General features: G+C 46.0%; 1 protein-coding gene across 1 annotated transcript in view; it reads left to right on the forward strand.

Annotated features, from left to right (window-relative positions):
- The window catches only part of SNX30 (sorting nexin family member 30), a gene marked incomplete at its 5' end in the record, with an annotated part of 57497 nt that overhangs the window by 2563 nt on the left and 40772 nt on the right, over positions 1–14162 (forward strand). The window contains one exon of the mRNA XM_015417415.1: positions 11–80. Coding sequence (XP_015272901.1) covers positions 11–80 — 70 coding nt within the window. The remainder of the gene's footprint in view (positions 1–10; positions 81–14162) is intronic.

The raw sequence follows: 14162 nt of genomic DNA on the forward strand, positions 1-14162 counted from the left end.
CCGCCTCCAGCAGCGAGGAGGCGGGCGCCGAGCTCACGCCCAGCCCGGATTTCCAGCTGCCTCGCAGCATCGCCGACAAGGTAGCCTCCCTCCGCCGCGGCTCCGGGGCCGTCTGGGGGCGGGAGGGCCGCGGAGGCGAGCTGGGGCTGGTTGGTCTCCGAGGTGCTTGCGGGCTTTCTCGTTAACACCCCCTGTCTCCCCCCCGGGGTGGGTCTCCTCTGCGCTGGACCTTAAGCTCATGCCAACTAGGAGGGATGGTTGAAGGGGCGCCTGCTCGCCAGGATGAGGCTACTGTTGCACGACAAGGAGCGTGTCTGTTGCACAATTTGTTTCACCCTCCTTCAGAGGAGCGATTGTTATTACGGGCTAGTGCTTTCCCCCCCTTTGTCTCCTGATTGAGAAAATGTCGTTGCTTGGGGCAAGCCAAGCCCCTCTGCTTCCTTTTGCTCTGTCGAAGTCTCATGTGCTCTGGTAGTTCCCTGTGAAGATAGAAACTAGAGGGCGCGGAATGGGATCTCCTGGGCTGGTTGTTAAGCAAAAGTTTGTTCAGGGTGTCTATGGAGAGGGAGCATGTGCAGAGATGTGTCAGCCGGCAGGTTTACTATATCATCTTGAGGCTGGGTTGTGTTGCCAGTGTGTGGTGAAGCTGTCTAGGGATCAGTGCCAGTCCCTGGTTTAGCTTGGCTGTGGGGTCATGAACATAAGGCATGAGCTAGCCAGTTAGTGTCAGTGATGGATACTTATTTATATTATGAAAGGTACACGGGTGTGGGTGTGTTGGCAGTTATGGAATGATCTTTTTCTCTTTTCCTGATCTCTTGCTGTGCTCCCAGAGCTACACTTGCTTGTATCCTTGAGCGTCTTTCTGCCCCAGGAAGCTTGAAGGCATGGAAATGATTAATGGCCATCATAATAATTCTCATTAGCAATTTGCAGTACTGTAACCGGCTATGCTTGTGTCTCTGGTTTTGTCAGCCAAACCTTAGTTCGCTGCTGCCTACTTCATGCTTTAAAAAAAATCAGCTATGGGACACAGAGACGACATAGTTTAAGACTTGGGCAGCTTTTTGTGCCATTGCTCCAGTTATATAAGAGAATGATGAACATTGTATTAGTCCAGAGCTGGACATGTAAACAAAGAAAGATGCGGCCTAATCCACACCTGTGATGCATCCCAGTTGATCCCAGTTTGCTCCCTAACTTTTCCTGTCCTTCAAATGCTTAATAAGACCAAAGCACAGTGGCATCTTAGTGTGCATTACTTCACAAGGCCTTCAAGTGTAAATCTGGGCTTCAGCAGATAACTCCCGTGGGTGCAGTCCTCCACAGCATGAGTACTGAGGCCGGCTGTTGCACTCGAACAGGGAAGTGGAGCTATTTTCTGAGGGACTGTCTTTCCCCCTATGTACCCCGGAGAGCTTTGGCTTAGCGGACCAACATTTGCTGGTTGTCCCCAGCCCAAAGGACGTCCACTTGGCCTTGGCCTTTTCTGCCTTGGCACAGACATGCTCCCGCTGGAGATCAGGGTCCTGTCGGACCTATCACAGGGCCTGTAATACGGAGCTGTTCTGCCAGGTCTTTGGGTGAAGTGGCAGCCGTCCAGTTATTCCATCTGCTGGCCTCCCTTCCTGAAGCTTCCGTCTTTGTAACGCCCATCAGGTGAAGACCCACAGTCTGGTTTACGGCCTAGTGGCTCCAGTTTTCGATTCTGTTGTACTGAATTGCAGTTCTGTCTGTCCTTAACATAGGTGTTTTTTAAAAAAACTTTTAACTATTTATTGTGAAATGTTTTAACTCCTATTGTGGATTTGCTGTTGTGATCTGCTCTGAGCCCGCTTGCGGGGAGGGCGGAATACAAGATGGAATTAATAAATAAATAATAATAAGTCTGTTCCTGTTTCCTTACACTCAAGCTACTGAGTTCCAAAGTATTGAATTATCTAGTGCCTTTGTTCTTCTGTTGCTATAAGCCAGTGGATTTCAGGTTTCCTAACCTGCAGAACCCCTTTCCATAGCCATGTGCCTGCCACAGTCAGCGTGCATTACCAGGATTCCTTGAAGGTAATCTGAATATCACTGCATTAGCAAGGGTTTTTTTTTTTAAGTTAAGAATGGAAAATTTAGGCTCCCATCTGGCATGAATATATGGGATGGGATCCCCTGCAGGATCCACCCTACTGTTGCTACTCTGGTCAGGCGGGAAGTTCCAGTTCACATGAGAAGAGTTGTCAATGTGACTCCTTCCAGTGTTAGTTGAAAGAAGCTGTGTTGTCTTTTGGGTTGACTGGAGCTTCCAGTGTTACTAGCACTGCAGACTCACCATGTTCCAGTCCTCATGTTCCTAAGGTGACTTTAGAAAGCTCTTATCTGCCTGCCCTCAGATACGTGAGAGATACTGTGGTTATTTGTGCATAGTCTGTGGCAGGGCTCTTTTTGTAGAAAAAGCCCAGCAGGAACTCATTAGTATAATAGGCCACACCCAACAGCAGGAACTCATTAGCATATTGGGCCACACCACTGACAGCACAGCTCATTAGCACATTAGGCCACACCCACATGTTACCAGAAGTGTGGTTATCCAGCCACACCCACCTTTTGCTTGTTATTCTGTTTACCTTGTTTGTTGTCAAAACCCAGGGCTTTTTTTGTAGTAGGAACTCCTTTGCATGTTAGGCCACACACCCCTAATGTAGCCAATCCTAATGCGTTTCTGCTATTGGGTGTGGCCTATTATGCTAATAGGCTATTGGGTGTGGCCTATTATGCTGGGCGTGGCCAACTTGGGAGCCAGCCGGAACTCCGTTCCTGTGCGCTCCTGCCCAAAAATAGCCTTGGTCTGTGGTACACTAAGCCCACAGCTTCCAGGGCTGAATTAAAAACGGTATTAAACTGAGCTGTACCTGACAAAGTCATATCTGGAAGAACCTGGCAGAGATCCTAGTTGCTTGAGAACCGTCTAGTGGACTAGCGTGCAGACTGTTTGAAAAGGGTTATGCAGGCCATCTTCCAGTCACCATGTCTGGACCTAGATGCTATGCCTGGCCTTGTTCAAAAGTTCTGGGGGCAACAAGGCACTGTTTGGAAACACTGTCTCCCACATTGGTGCTTCAGTGTTCTTTCTTTTGGACTCCTTACTTGCTGCACAGAACTGAAATAGGTGGTTTCTGGTCTCTTTGTGGTTTCCGTGAGTTGTGGGACATGGTACTTCAGAACATGTGTTGCTTTAGAGGCTGCCTTCTCCAGAACTCTTCTTCCTATCTCTGCAATCTGGCTCTTCTCGGCTGGTTTGTGGATTTAAATGTCACATCAACGCATAAACCCTTGCAAATATTAACTTTCTACCGGTAGGAAAATGGTGAGGTAGAAACCTTGAAGAAATTGCCGTCATTGTGTCCTGCTGAGGTCATTAGTGTCTGAAGAGCACATCCCATTCTGAAAGCAGTGTTTGAACAATACTCCTTGGCGGTCCAGTGGCATGCTGTGCACCTGTACTTTGCACAGTGTGTTCTTTCATTCTTGCCATTCGAAGAAAAAGTTTGACAGGCTTGCAAGCCACTTACTGCACCCCCTTCCTCCTCTTCTTTGGATCACAACTTCCTGCCTTACAAACCATGGCTAGAACATTGGCACCTTTAAGGCACCTTTATTCAGGGTATAAACTTTCATGTGCAAGCACACTTCCTCAGATACCTGTCTAGAACACTCCCTTATGCTTTAGATCTTTTCTGCTTTTGTAGCAGGGACATGGGAAATCTGTTTGAATTGTGAGTACCTGAACTGAAGAAGTGACTTCTAGGTCAGTGGAACTAGATGCACATAGCAAAACTGTGGCCTGCAAACAGTCCCACGTGTGTGTTAGGATCTTTACAATTCATCTGTATCCCACAGTTAAGATTTTTCCTCTCCAAATTAGTCTCTGGTTCTGATATTTCTAGGGTCTCAAGATGTGAGCTGTTGCTACGGGAGCTCGATAACTAAAAGCCACCTGTTTCTTTTCAGTTAACTGCTATTTCTGGTTCCTGTTGATGTATTTCCAGCTGGTTAATGATTGGTCACATGGAAACACATAAGGGTTGTGAACTATTGGTAGTTTTCTGACTAGTTTATTTTCCCCTTTGGGGACTTCTTAATAAGTAGGTTTTAAGGCCAAGAAAAATAAAATCACAGACCTTGACGGGAGGACCCATATAATTAATATTAAGCAGCCGTATAAAATGCTAGCCTGGTGGCCATTGTTCATAGAAAAGTTGTCTCTCATGGAGGCAGCTCACAATGTGGGAGGGATGGAAAAGGTGCATCGCATACACCCTTGGCATGGGTTGGCTAACATGGTACAACAATTATGCCTCAGTGCTTCTTGGGATCAAGTCCAGGGTTACCTTTCCTCCAGTCAGGTCCATGACATACTGTTCAAGGTACACAATCACTTCTCATCTAGGAATTTCCTTGCAACCATAGCACGAGTTTTCGCAGTTCAAGTGAGAGTTGTTAAAGGTGCCTATTAGTAGAATCTTTCCTGATTTGGTTGTTTCCTTTGCCCTTTTGTATTTCGAGGTCACCCTCAGAGTTCTGGTCAGGTGAGTGATGGAGCACCCTCAGACCACTAAAAGAAGGAGGGTATGTGTTAAGCATAGGTTCACTTAGTCCTGACCTGGATAGGCCAGGCAAGCCCGATCTCATCAGATCTCAGAAGCTAAGCAGGGTCAACTGTGGTTAGTACTTGGATGGGAGACTTCCTTGGAATACCAAGTCGGGAGGATAGAGGCAGGCTTTCACCCACCTCTCTGAATATCCTCCAGGCCCCCAGTATGGGTCAGTCACCAGAGGTCAACCTGATTTCCAGGTGCAGACACATACACGCACACACACCAAAAAAGAAGTATAGGCTCAATTTGTTGTTGTTGTTCAGTCGCACAGTCGAGTCCGACTCTTCGCGACCCCATGGACTAGATCCCGCCAGGCCCTCCTGTCTTCTGCTGTCCTCTGAAGTTTGCTCAGTTTCATGTTCGTTGCATCGATGACACTGTCTAACCATCTCATCCTTTGCCGTCCCCGTCTTCTTTGACCTTCAATCTTTCCCAGCATCAGGGTCTTCTCCAGTGAGTGCTCCCTTCTCATTTGGTGGCCAAAGTATTTGAGCTTCATTTTCATTATCTGGCCTTCCAGGGAACAGTCAGGGTTGATTTCTTTTAGGATTGACTGATTTGATCTTCTTGCAGTCCAAGGGACTCTCAAGAGTCTTCTCCAGCACCATAGTTCAAAAGAAACTCCCAAGCCTTGGCTTGGTGTGGCATTTATACAGCGCCATTATATGTCAAGGAAATAATCATTCCTTTCAATTTGGCTGCCTTCTGCAACCGCATCCCCTCCCCTTATTCTTAAAATCAGACCAGTCAGCTAGGCATTTTGATGAACAATTGAAAGATTTTCTCATAACCTCCTTGTAGAGCACCGTTGATCCTGATAAGAGTAGATACAGAGCTGGGTTCGGCTTGTGGGATGGGGGAAAGTGATGTTTCCTCACTGTCAGGGTTAATTTGGAATGCTGGTTATCCTTGATCAAGCTGAATTATTTCTTATCCCTTCAGTGCTTAACAGTATCTTGCTCTGTATTGATATTGGCTGAAGCGTATTAGATTCATTAACTGTTGCTGAATGCAGTCCAGAGACAGATCTATAGGTTTTTAATCCACAGGGACATCTTAAGTCTTTCGGTGTCGTCCCCCCATTTTTTTTTTGCTAGGTGAGATACAAGAAGAGGGGACCTTTTCATGCAGTGCAGCATTTCCATGGTTTAATTTTTAATATTGACAACCTCTCCTTCAGCGGGTACTGTATTTCACATTTACAGGATTGGCTGACTTCCTCCTTTATGGAAATTGTGTATCTGCTAGGATCACTTCAGAATATGGTATTAGTAGAGAAGGGCCCAGGCTAGCTTGATCGTGTCAGATCTCGGAAGCTAAGCAGGTTAGTACTTGAAAAGGAGCCAACCTCCATCTTTCTGGCACTCCCCACCCCTTGCCTCCCTGTTAGGCCAGTGGCACCATTAGGAAAAATTTTTTAACACAATCTTTTGGTTATTGCTGTGCTTTATGGGTTTTAATTTGTTTTTAATGCTGTTTATAGGATATTATAATGTACATCGCCCTGAGCCCAGTGTTGTTATTCAGTCACACAGTCGAGTCTGACTCTCCATGACCCCATGGACCACATCACACCAGGCCCTCTTGTCTTCTTCCATCCTCTGGAGTTTGCTTAATTTCATGTTCATTGCATCAATAACACTGTCTAACCATCTCATCCTTTGCCGTCCCCGTCTTCTTTGACCTTCAATCTTTCCCAGCATCAGGGTCTTCTCCAGTGAGTGCTCCCTTCTCATTTGGTGGCCAAAGTATTTGAGCTTCAGTTTCATTATCTGGCCTTCCAGGGAACAGTCAGGGTTGATTTCTTTTAGGATTGACTGATTTGATCTCCTTGCAGTCCAAGGGACTCTCAAGAGTCTTCTCCAGCACCATAATTCAAAAGAATCTATTCTTCGGCGCTCGGCCTTCCTTATAGTCCAACTCTCGCAGCCATACATTACTACTGGGAATACCATTGCTTTGACCATGCGGACTTTTGTTGGCAGGGTGATGTCTCTACTTTTTATCATGCTGTTTAGGTTCGCCATCGCTTTCCTCCCAAGGAGCAGGCGTCTTTTAATTTCATGGCTGCAGTCACCATCTGCAGTGATCTTGTACCCCAGGAACGTGAAGGCTGTCACTGCTTCCATGACTTCCCCTTCTATTTGCCAAGGAGTGATGGGGCCGGATGCCATGATCTTAGTTTTTTTGATGTTGAGTTTCAAGCCAACTTTTGTGCTCTCCTCTTTTATCCTGAGCAAGAGGCTCTTTAGGTTCTCTTCACTTTCTGCCATTAGAGTGGTTTCGTCCGCATATCTGAGGTTGTTGATGTTTTTCCCAGCAGTCTTAATTCCAGTTTGTGATTCATCCAGGCCGGCATTTCGCCTGATGTACTCTGCATATAAATTAAATAAGCAGGGTGGCAATATACATCCTTGTCGTACTCCTTTTCCTATGCTAAACCAATCAGTTGTTCCATATCCAGTTCTAGCTGTTGCTTCTTGACCCGTATACCCCCCTGTATAAGGGTCTCTGGGGGAGGGTGGTTTAGAATCAGATTTAATAAATAATAAATAAACCAAGGAAGTTCAGGGTTGCTATGCAGAAGCTGGCAATGGTGAACCACCTCTGAACATTTCTTGCCTTGAAAACTCTACAGGGTCACCAGAAGTGAGCTGCGATTTGAGAGCACCCTCTGCCACCAGTCGGGGAAGGAAGGCTTCTTCAGACTGGAAATCATTTGGCATTCCACTGCTGCTGAAATAGCCTGGTGGGGTGGGAAGCAAGGTTAGCTGGCTGATTGTTCAATGGAATTGTAATCTGCCTTTCCTCTACTCAAGGCGGCTAAGGAAATGGACAACAAATATGGTATCCAATCAGTACCATTACAAAAAGAGCATTCAGACAAGAGTTATTATTTCTAAATTTTCGAATAAAAATAGCAACCACTCACCTTAAAGCACTCAAAAGATATGTCCAGTGAAGGCGGTTTTGCCAAAGTTGTCTTCCTTACCTCTAGTGCAGTGATGGGGAACCTTTTAGAGACCGAGTGCCCAAACTGCGACTCAAAACCCACTTATTTATCGCAAAGTGCCAACACGACAATTTAACCTGAATACTGAGGTTTTACTTTAGGAAAAAACCTCATACATTAATTTAAGATGATCCAAACAAAGTAAGGAAAGCAATCCCAAATGCTTTCATTTACTTAAAATTATTTGGCAGAGAATTCGACACTTTAATAATGGTCTGGGCCTGGCTGGGGCGATGGGACGTGTGCCCACAGAGAGGGCTCTGAGTGCCACCTCTGGCACCCGTGCCATAGGTTCGCCACCACTGCTCTAGTGGTAAGAGGGTTTAAATGCTGGGTACAATGACTGAAAGTCTAAATCTAGCTCAAATTGGTGATGTGAAATCATGGTTAACAAGTGAAATGGGCATCTGGCAGGACTTGTTAGTATATATTTGCTTTTTTGTGTTTGGGGCACACAGCTTTTCTTCTGGATGGAGGAGGTACCCTTCACAGTAGTGTAGTCTTTGTGGCACAGCTCACTCATAACAGCAAGCTATGTTTTGCTTGCTGCATGGGTAAGCCTGAGTTCAAACTTGTGTATGCAAATATTCTTCCTCACGTATCCCCTTGTTTTGTGCACAGCATAATTAGTTAGGTCTGCTTCTATGGCAAACCACAGCTTGCTAGTCTAGGGGCAAGCTATAGTTTGCTAGTGGAAGCAACTGTTTCTTTGACTGAGTCTGAAGCATCTTCATGTCTTGATTGCCTAGCAGCAAACCGTGACTTGCTCTTGAATCGAAGCCATGCCTCTTTTCCTTGGATGTCTGCCCAGAATGACAGATAGGCATCCTCCTTGCAAGCAAATAATAACCTAGATAATACTGTATCTTGTCATTCCCCTTTGTCTTCCCAAGTCAGGATTTGATTGTGCTTTCTGGGTTATGATTCTGCTGTGCCAACCGTCCCTTACCTTTGCTCCTACTTTTCCTGGATTGAGTTTCAAGTTTATTCAGTATGCAACCAGCACAAATCAGTTGCAGCGATGTTTTAACTGCATCAATGATACACGTGAGTCAATTTTAAAAATTTGTTTAGTGTTTCTAAAATGTGCATTCCTGGATTGATGTTACTACCCGTATGTTGGCAGAGAGAAGGGGTGTGTGTCAGTTTTGGCGTGCACTGTGGGGTCTGTGACTCAGTGGCAGAGCATCTGTTTGACAAGCATAAGGTCCGAGGTTCAATCCTTTGCATTTCCATTTAATGGCATCAGGTAACAGATAATGTGAAACACCTCTTTTGGAGACCCTGGAGAGCTGCTGCCAGTCTGAGTAGACAATACTGACCATGATGGATCTGTGGCTTGATTCAGTACAAGGCAGCTTCACTGTTCAAATGCAGAGTGGTGGAGGCCTCCGGTATGGCGGCTTCAGCCCTTCTTTCGGTACACTTGCATGCCCATTATACGGTTGAGGAATTGTTGGTATGAAGGAACTGTGGAAGATGAAAGTTGCCTTGCCTCTTCATAAAGCTGGTTTCATTGTGCCCCTTAAGGGAACCTGTGTGTGTCGCCCCACTGACCTCACTCAGCACAGAAGCACTTACCGTGAATCAAGTCCTGTGAATGATTTCAGGGGGTAGCTATGTCTGTATGCTGTAGAAGAGCTAGATTTGAGTCCAGTATGACTTTGATCTAGTTGTACTGGGGTATGAACTTTCAAGAGTCAAAGGGAGCTTATACCCCCAAATCTGTTTGGTCTCTGAGGTGCTGCCGAACTTGAATCTAGCTCAAATTCTGTGGAGACATTCTTGAGGGCTGTTGCTATGTTTCCCCCTATAAATTTAATCAGGACACAGTCCTTCCTTTCTCAATAATTAAGCCTAGGTGGTATCGTCTGACAGAATTGCTGTTTACCTGCATTCTAAAAATGTTGTCTGCATTTTTCTGAAATACGGATGGATCCAAGCTGACGTTTGCTCTACCTAGCATCCTATGCTTCTTAAGCTAAACATTTTTCTCAACGAAGAGTCAAAATTGTTGTGGCTTTATTGAAACTGTGAAACAACTTGCAAGAAGGCTTTAATGGCACCACATCTGGTGTGTTAAATGCTCATCAGCTTCACGTATGCTGTGCTCCCCCCAGGTGAGACATGGGAAACTTGCATCTAAATCCTCTAATTTAGGGTTTAGAATCCCAATTGAGTGCAATGGAGCTTGCTTTCTATTTGTTCTTGGGGACAGAATTTTTTTTTTAACCCCTCTTACAACGTTAGAACTTGGATCAACAGTTTGGGATAGTGAAATCTTGAACAGTCTGCTTATGAAATTTGCTGTGTGCCGTTTGAAAGAAGCATTGGACGTATTCATGCAGAGCAAGTCTGTTAATGGCTGCTGCCTGTCAGCTAGGTGTTCCTCAGTGGGGTTAGTGAGGAAGAACAGTTGCCTTATATGCTCTAGCTGTGGGTTTCCCTGTGGTTGCCCACAGGTGGAAACAGGAGAACCCGGATACTCTTACGGTGCAGTCCAATGCAGAGTGACTCCAGGCAATTGATTTTGGCGTTGGGCATGGAAGAGAGATGGAAGGGAACACTGCCGCCAGCTCTTTCAGCTGTTCATTTGTTTTCCCTTTCCGGTTTCCAGGCATGAACCTGGGGAATGGCCAAGGGCACAGGTGAGTGGAAGGCAGGAATTGTAGGGCTGTGGCTCATTGTATTCAAGACCACCCCAAGGTGATTGATTAATCTGCTTAAATTGTATTTCTTTTTTCTATTGTAAGCTGCTTTGTGTCCCTTTAGGGAGAGAAGCAGGGAATAAATATTTAAGAATTGGACTGTTGGCTTGATCTAGTAGGGTTCCTCTTATGTTGGCTGTTGCTCTGCTGTTTGCTACGGGGTGAGAGAGCGGCAGAGTTCCTAGGTATGCTGTTTATGTGCTACGTAGTGCATGGAAGGGATTTTCCAGGGTGGTACCGAATCTCCAAAATGCCAGGGGTGTGCCAGCTGGTGAACTTTATCTGAGGCCGTCCTTTATAAACCTTTAAAATCTTCCTTGTTGTTGAAGTGAGCATCTCTTAGCTCTGTGAGGTAACCTTCCTTTAGTTTGTGTTCTGAGTCACTGGTAGTAGATTACAAGGGGCAATTCTTAAGCACGTGTCCTCAGACGTAAGTCCCATGTTATTCAACGGGGCTTGTTCATAGGAAGATGTCTTTAGGACTGCAGCTGGAGTTTCTAGTCTCGCCAACTTTCTCTCCTGCTTCTTTAACAACAGCAATATGAAAGCAATTAAGCAGAAAGGTACAATTAAGATGCAATCCAAAATGAAAGTGTGCGTAGGTGAAAGAGGCCTCAGGTAACTTGTGGTGCTGCTTTAAAACGTATATTGAGCAGCAACGCTTTCCACAGGGGCCTTGCTGCAGCTCTTCCTTTATCTCGAATTTTACTGGGGAGGGGGAGTGAATGAAGGAGCATGGCTTCTTTAAGAGGGGCACACCCATACAGAACCTGTTCCCTGGAGAGGTTCAGCAAGCCAGATCTATGTTAACTATGACATAAGAACATAAGAGAAGCCACGTTGAATCAGGCCAGTGGCCCATCTAGTTCAGCATTGCGTGTCACACATTGGCCAGAAACTAGGTGCGTATTATAGCTTTTGTGTTCTGGAAGGTGCTCATGGGGTGAAGCCATGGTGTTTGAGTGCTACCCTGGGATTCGAAGCCCCAGTTTATACCTCATTTCTTTAACTGACATCTGAATGTCGAAATCAGTCTATGCCATAGAAGCAGCCTTTGTAGCTGCTTGTGTACAGAGAAGGAAGCGCCAACCAACAGAAAGTCCTCATTACTTGTGCTGTGGCTAATGGTGCTTATGAAAAGTTCCTAATTTTACTTCATTTGTGTCCAGCTTCTCTCCCCATTAGAGACCCAAACGGCCTTACAGCATTTCCCCCCTTCTCCATTTTATTTTTAATGGACAACCCTGCGAAGTAGGGTATGTTTAGGGTGTGATTAGCTGAAGGACACCCAGCAAGCTTCCATCATGGCATGACAGAGTTTTACACCCAGGTCTCCCTCTGCCAGGTGTATCTCTCCCCAAGCAGGCTGTGGTGAAAACGTAAAAGGTAGCAGAATAAAATATATGAACCACATGCTCCTTATTCAGTTTGCCTAACATGCGCAAAAGGAATTGCTCAGCACAGATCACTGTTACAGTCCGAGCAGTTGACCCCTCCCATCACAAGAGAGCTCTGCCTTTCAGAACCTCCCCCCACCCCATTATCCTGAGCACAAATGAGTGACCCAGGCGTAGTCTTGGAAAGGAACACAAAAAGGTTTTATTTTCTTTCTGAGAGAATGCAAGGCTAAGGGATGTGATGAAATGGCAAAGGTAAAGGGAGATGATGAGCGCACTGAAGGATCTGCGTTGTTTCTGAGTTCAGTTTAGGGAATCCAGTGAAGCAGCTAGAGGAAAGAGGGAGGAATCATGCTCACTCAGAATCCAAGCAGAGGCATGACTTGCCCTTGGCTTCTTTAATAATAATAATACTTTCAATTTATTAATCGCTTTCCCCAGTGGGCTCAAAGCGATGAACAGTTACACATTTTAGACAGGGGACTAACAATGTTCATAGGGGATAGGGAAGACAACATACATTCATTTAATTGCACACGCTGTCACTGCACGTGGCTTGGCTCAGTCATTTTCCGAACGGCTGCTTTACGACCAGGCTTCAGGACCCTTATGTCAAATCGTCGCACTGCCACCGCCTGGCCGGAAGCATCCACTGCAGGGATTTTTGTAGCCGAGTTCTTCCGCGAACCTGGACCAGGACTTCCCGACCGTCAGCTAACACCCTCCCACAAGGGAGATTGGTGTGCCCACCCTGTCTGAAGAGTGGTTCTCATTTTATCTACTCACCGAAGCTTTCGAATCGCTGGGTTTCTCTGCCCATTTACTGTAGCTGACCCATGGCAAGCAGGCAAGGTACATAGTGAAGCTATGCCAGCAGTTTGGCAATGCAAGGGGTGCTTGGGGGAGGGGGGATAGCACATGGGGGTTCTGCCTGGAGGTGGGAAAGGAAATGGTGGGATTTGCAAATGATGCTGGTCTGGTAGATTAACCAGGGCTTGTATGACAAACTGTGGTTTAAACCACGGGTTGCAAGACCTGAATGCCACCAGGCGTACCATCCAATCCGTTTAGATGCATATGAGACAGATGCGAGGCAACCACTTCTCCTGTCTTTGTAGCATTGTCAGCTCTTATGCCTGATTGTCTGCTTGTGTCAGTATCACACCGTGTGGACCTATCATCTAGAACTGCCTTGGCATATTTGAATGGTGGTGAACAGCAAACCCCCGAGGTGGTGGCTTCTTCTGAAACAAATGGTCCTTTATGTATTCAGAGCCAATCTATGGGTGCGTTCAGATGGGGCATTTGCAATGGAATAGGTGCTGGTTGGGATCAATGTACTTTCCAACGTTCACACGGCGAACATCTGCCTTCCGTCCCTAACCGTTGCAAAGAGCTTTACACCGTTGTATTCTGCCACTAGGTCCCCAAGTGGTGGTATCCTGAGTACAATGGTTGTAATCGCTTTACCCCCGTCTGATCGCTCTCCACCGTTGCAGAGCCACTTCCGTTCGGAAGCCTGAGGCTTCCGATTTTCGCCCACCATTTTTTTTAAAGGTCGGCGATATGCGCTTGGGCAAAGCTTCGCCCTGGCGTTTCTTTAAAAAAGAAAAGAAAAGGTCCTTAGTTTAACGTTTCGGAGGAGTCCGGGACTTCAGGGAGGCCAGTTTGGTCTTTAAACTTTAAAGGTAAGTCCTTACCTTTAAAGTTTAAATGTAAGACGGGGTTTTTTGCGCATGTGCAAAGATCGCCATTCTGTGGATGGCTGCCTATGCGCATGCTCAAACTGAATAATAATTTTTTTAAAACGCCGACGCCCGCTGCATGTGAACGGGCATACAGCGATGGGCTCCGCAGACAGGAGGTAAGTGTGATCGCGTTTCAGCCAGCATAAACTGCACCGGTTCCAACCGGTACAGTTTATGCCGGCTGAAATGCCCCGGCTGAACGCATGTGTTGCACTTAGTCTATGAAAAATAGCTCTCCATCTACTAAAAACATGGAATGATCCTTCCTGCCAGTAAAGAGGGATCAGGCCTTATCCTTCTGATTTGTTTCCTCTCTTGTCTCTTCTGGGCTTCCCTAACACTTGGGAGACACAGGAAAGACTGTCTGCCATAGGACAGATCGCAGGAGAAAAACAGAAGTAAACTCAGTAAGCAACTCCTTTTCGCCTGTTTTTAAAACTCCATCACCCCTGGGTTTTCTTGGCATATAGTCAACTGTTCATGTTTTTAGTGTAACAGATGGTGGAAAGCAACTGACTAACTTGAGGTATTCTAAAAGAGTTGAAAAATTGGTGTGGGGAGTTTGGTACTGTCATATTCCAAAAATGTTATGATGTAAGTACTTGGTGTTGAGTGGAATTTCTAGATAACAGAGGGACTTCACGTTCCAA

This window comes from Gekko japonicus, unplaced genomic scaffold (genome assembly GCF_001447785.1).
Source record: "Gekko japonicus isolate JY-2015 unplaced genomic scaffold, Gekko_japonicus_V1.1 scaffold2613, whole genome shotgun sequence".
NCBI lineage: Eukaryota > Metazoa > Chordata > Lepidosauria > Squamata > Gekkonidae > Gekko > Gekko japonicus.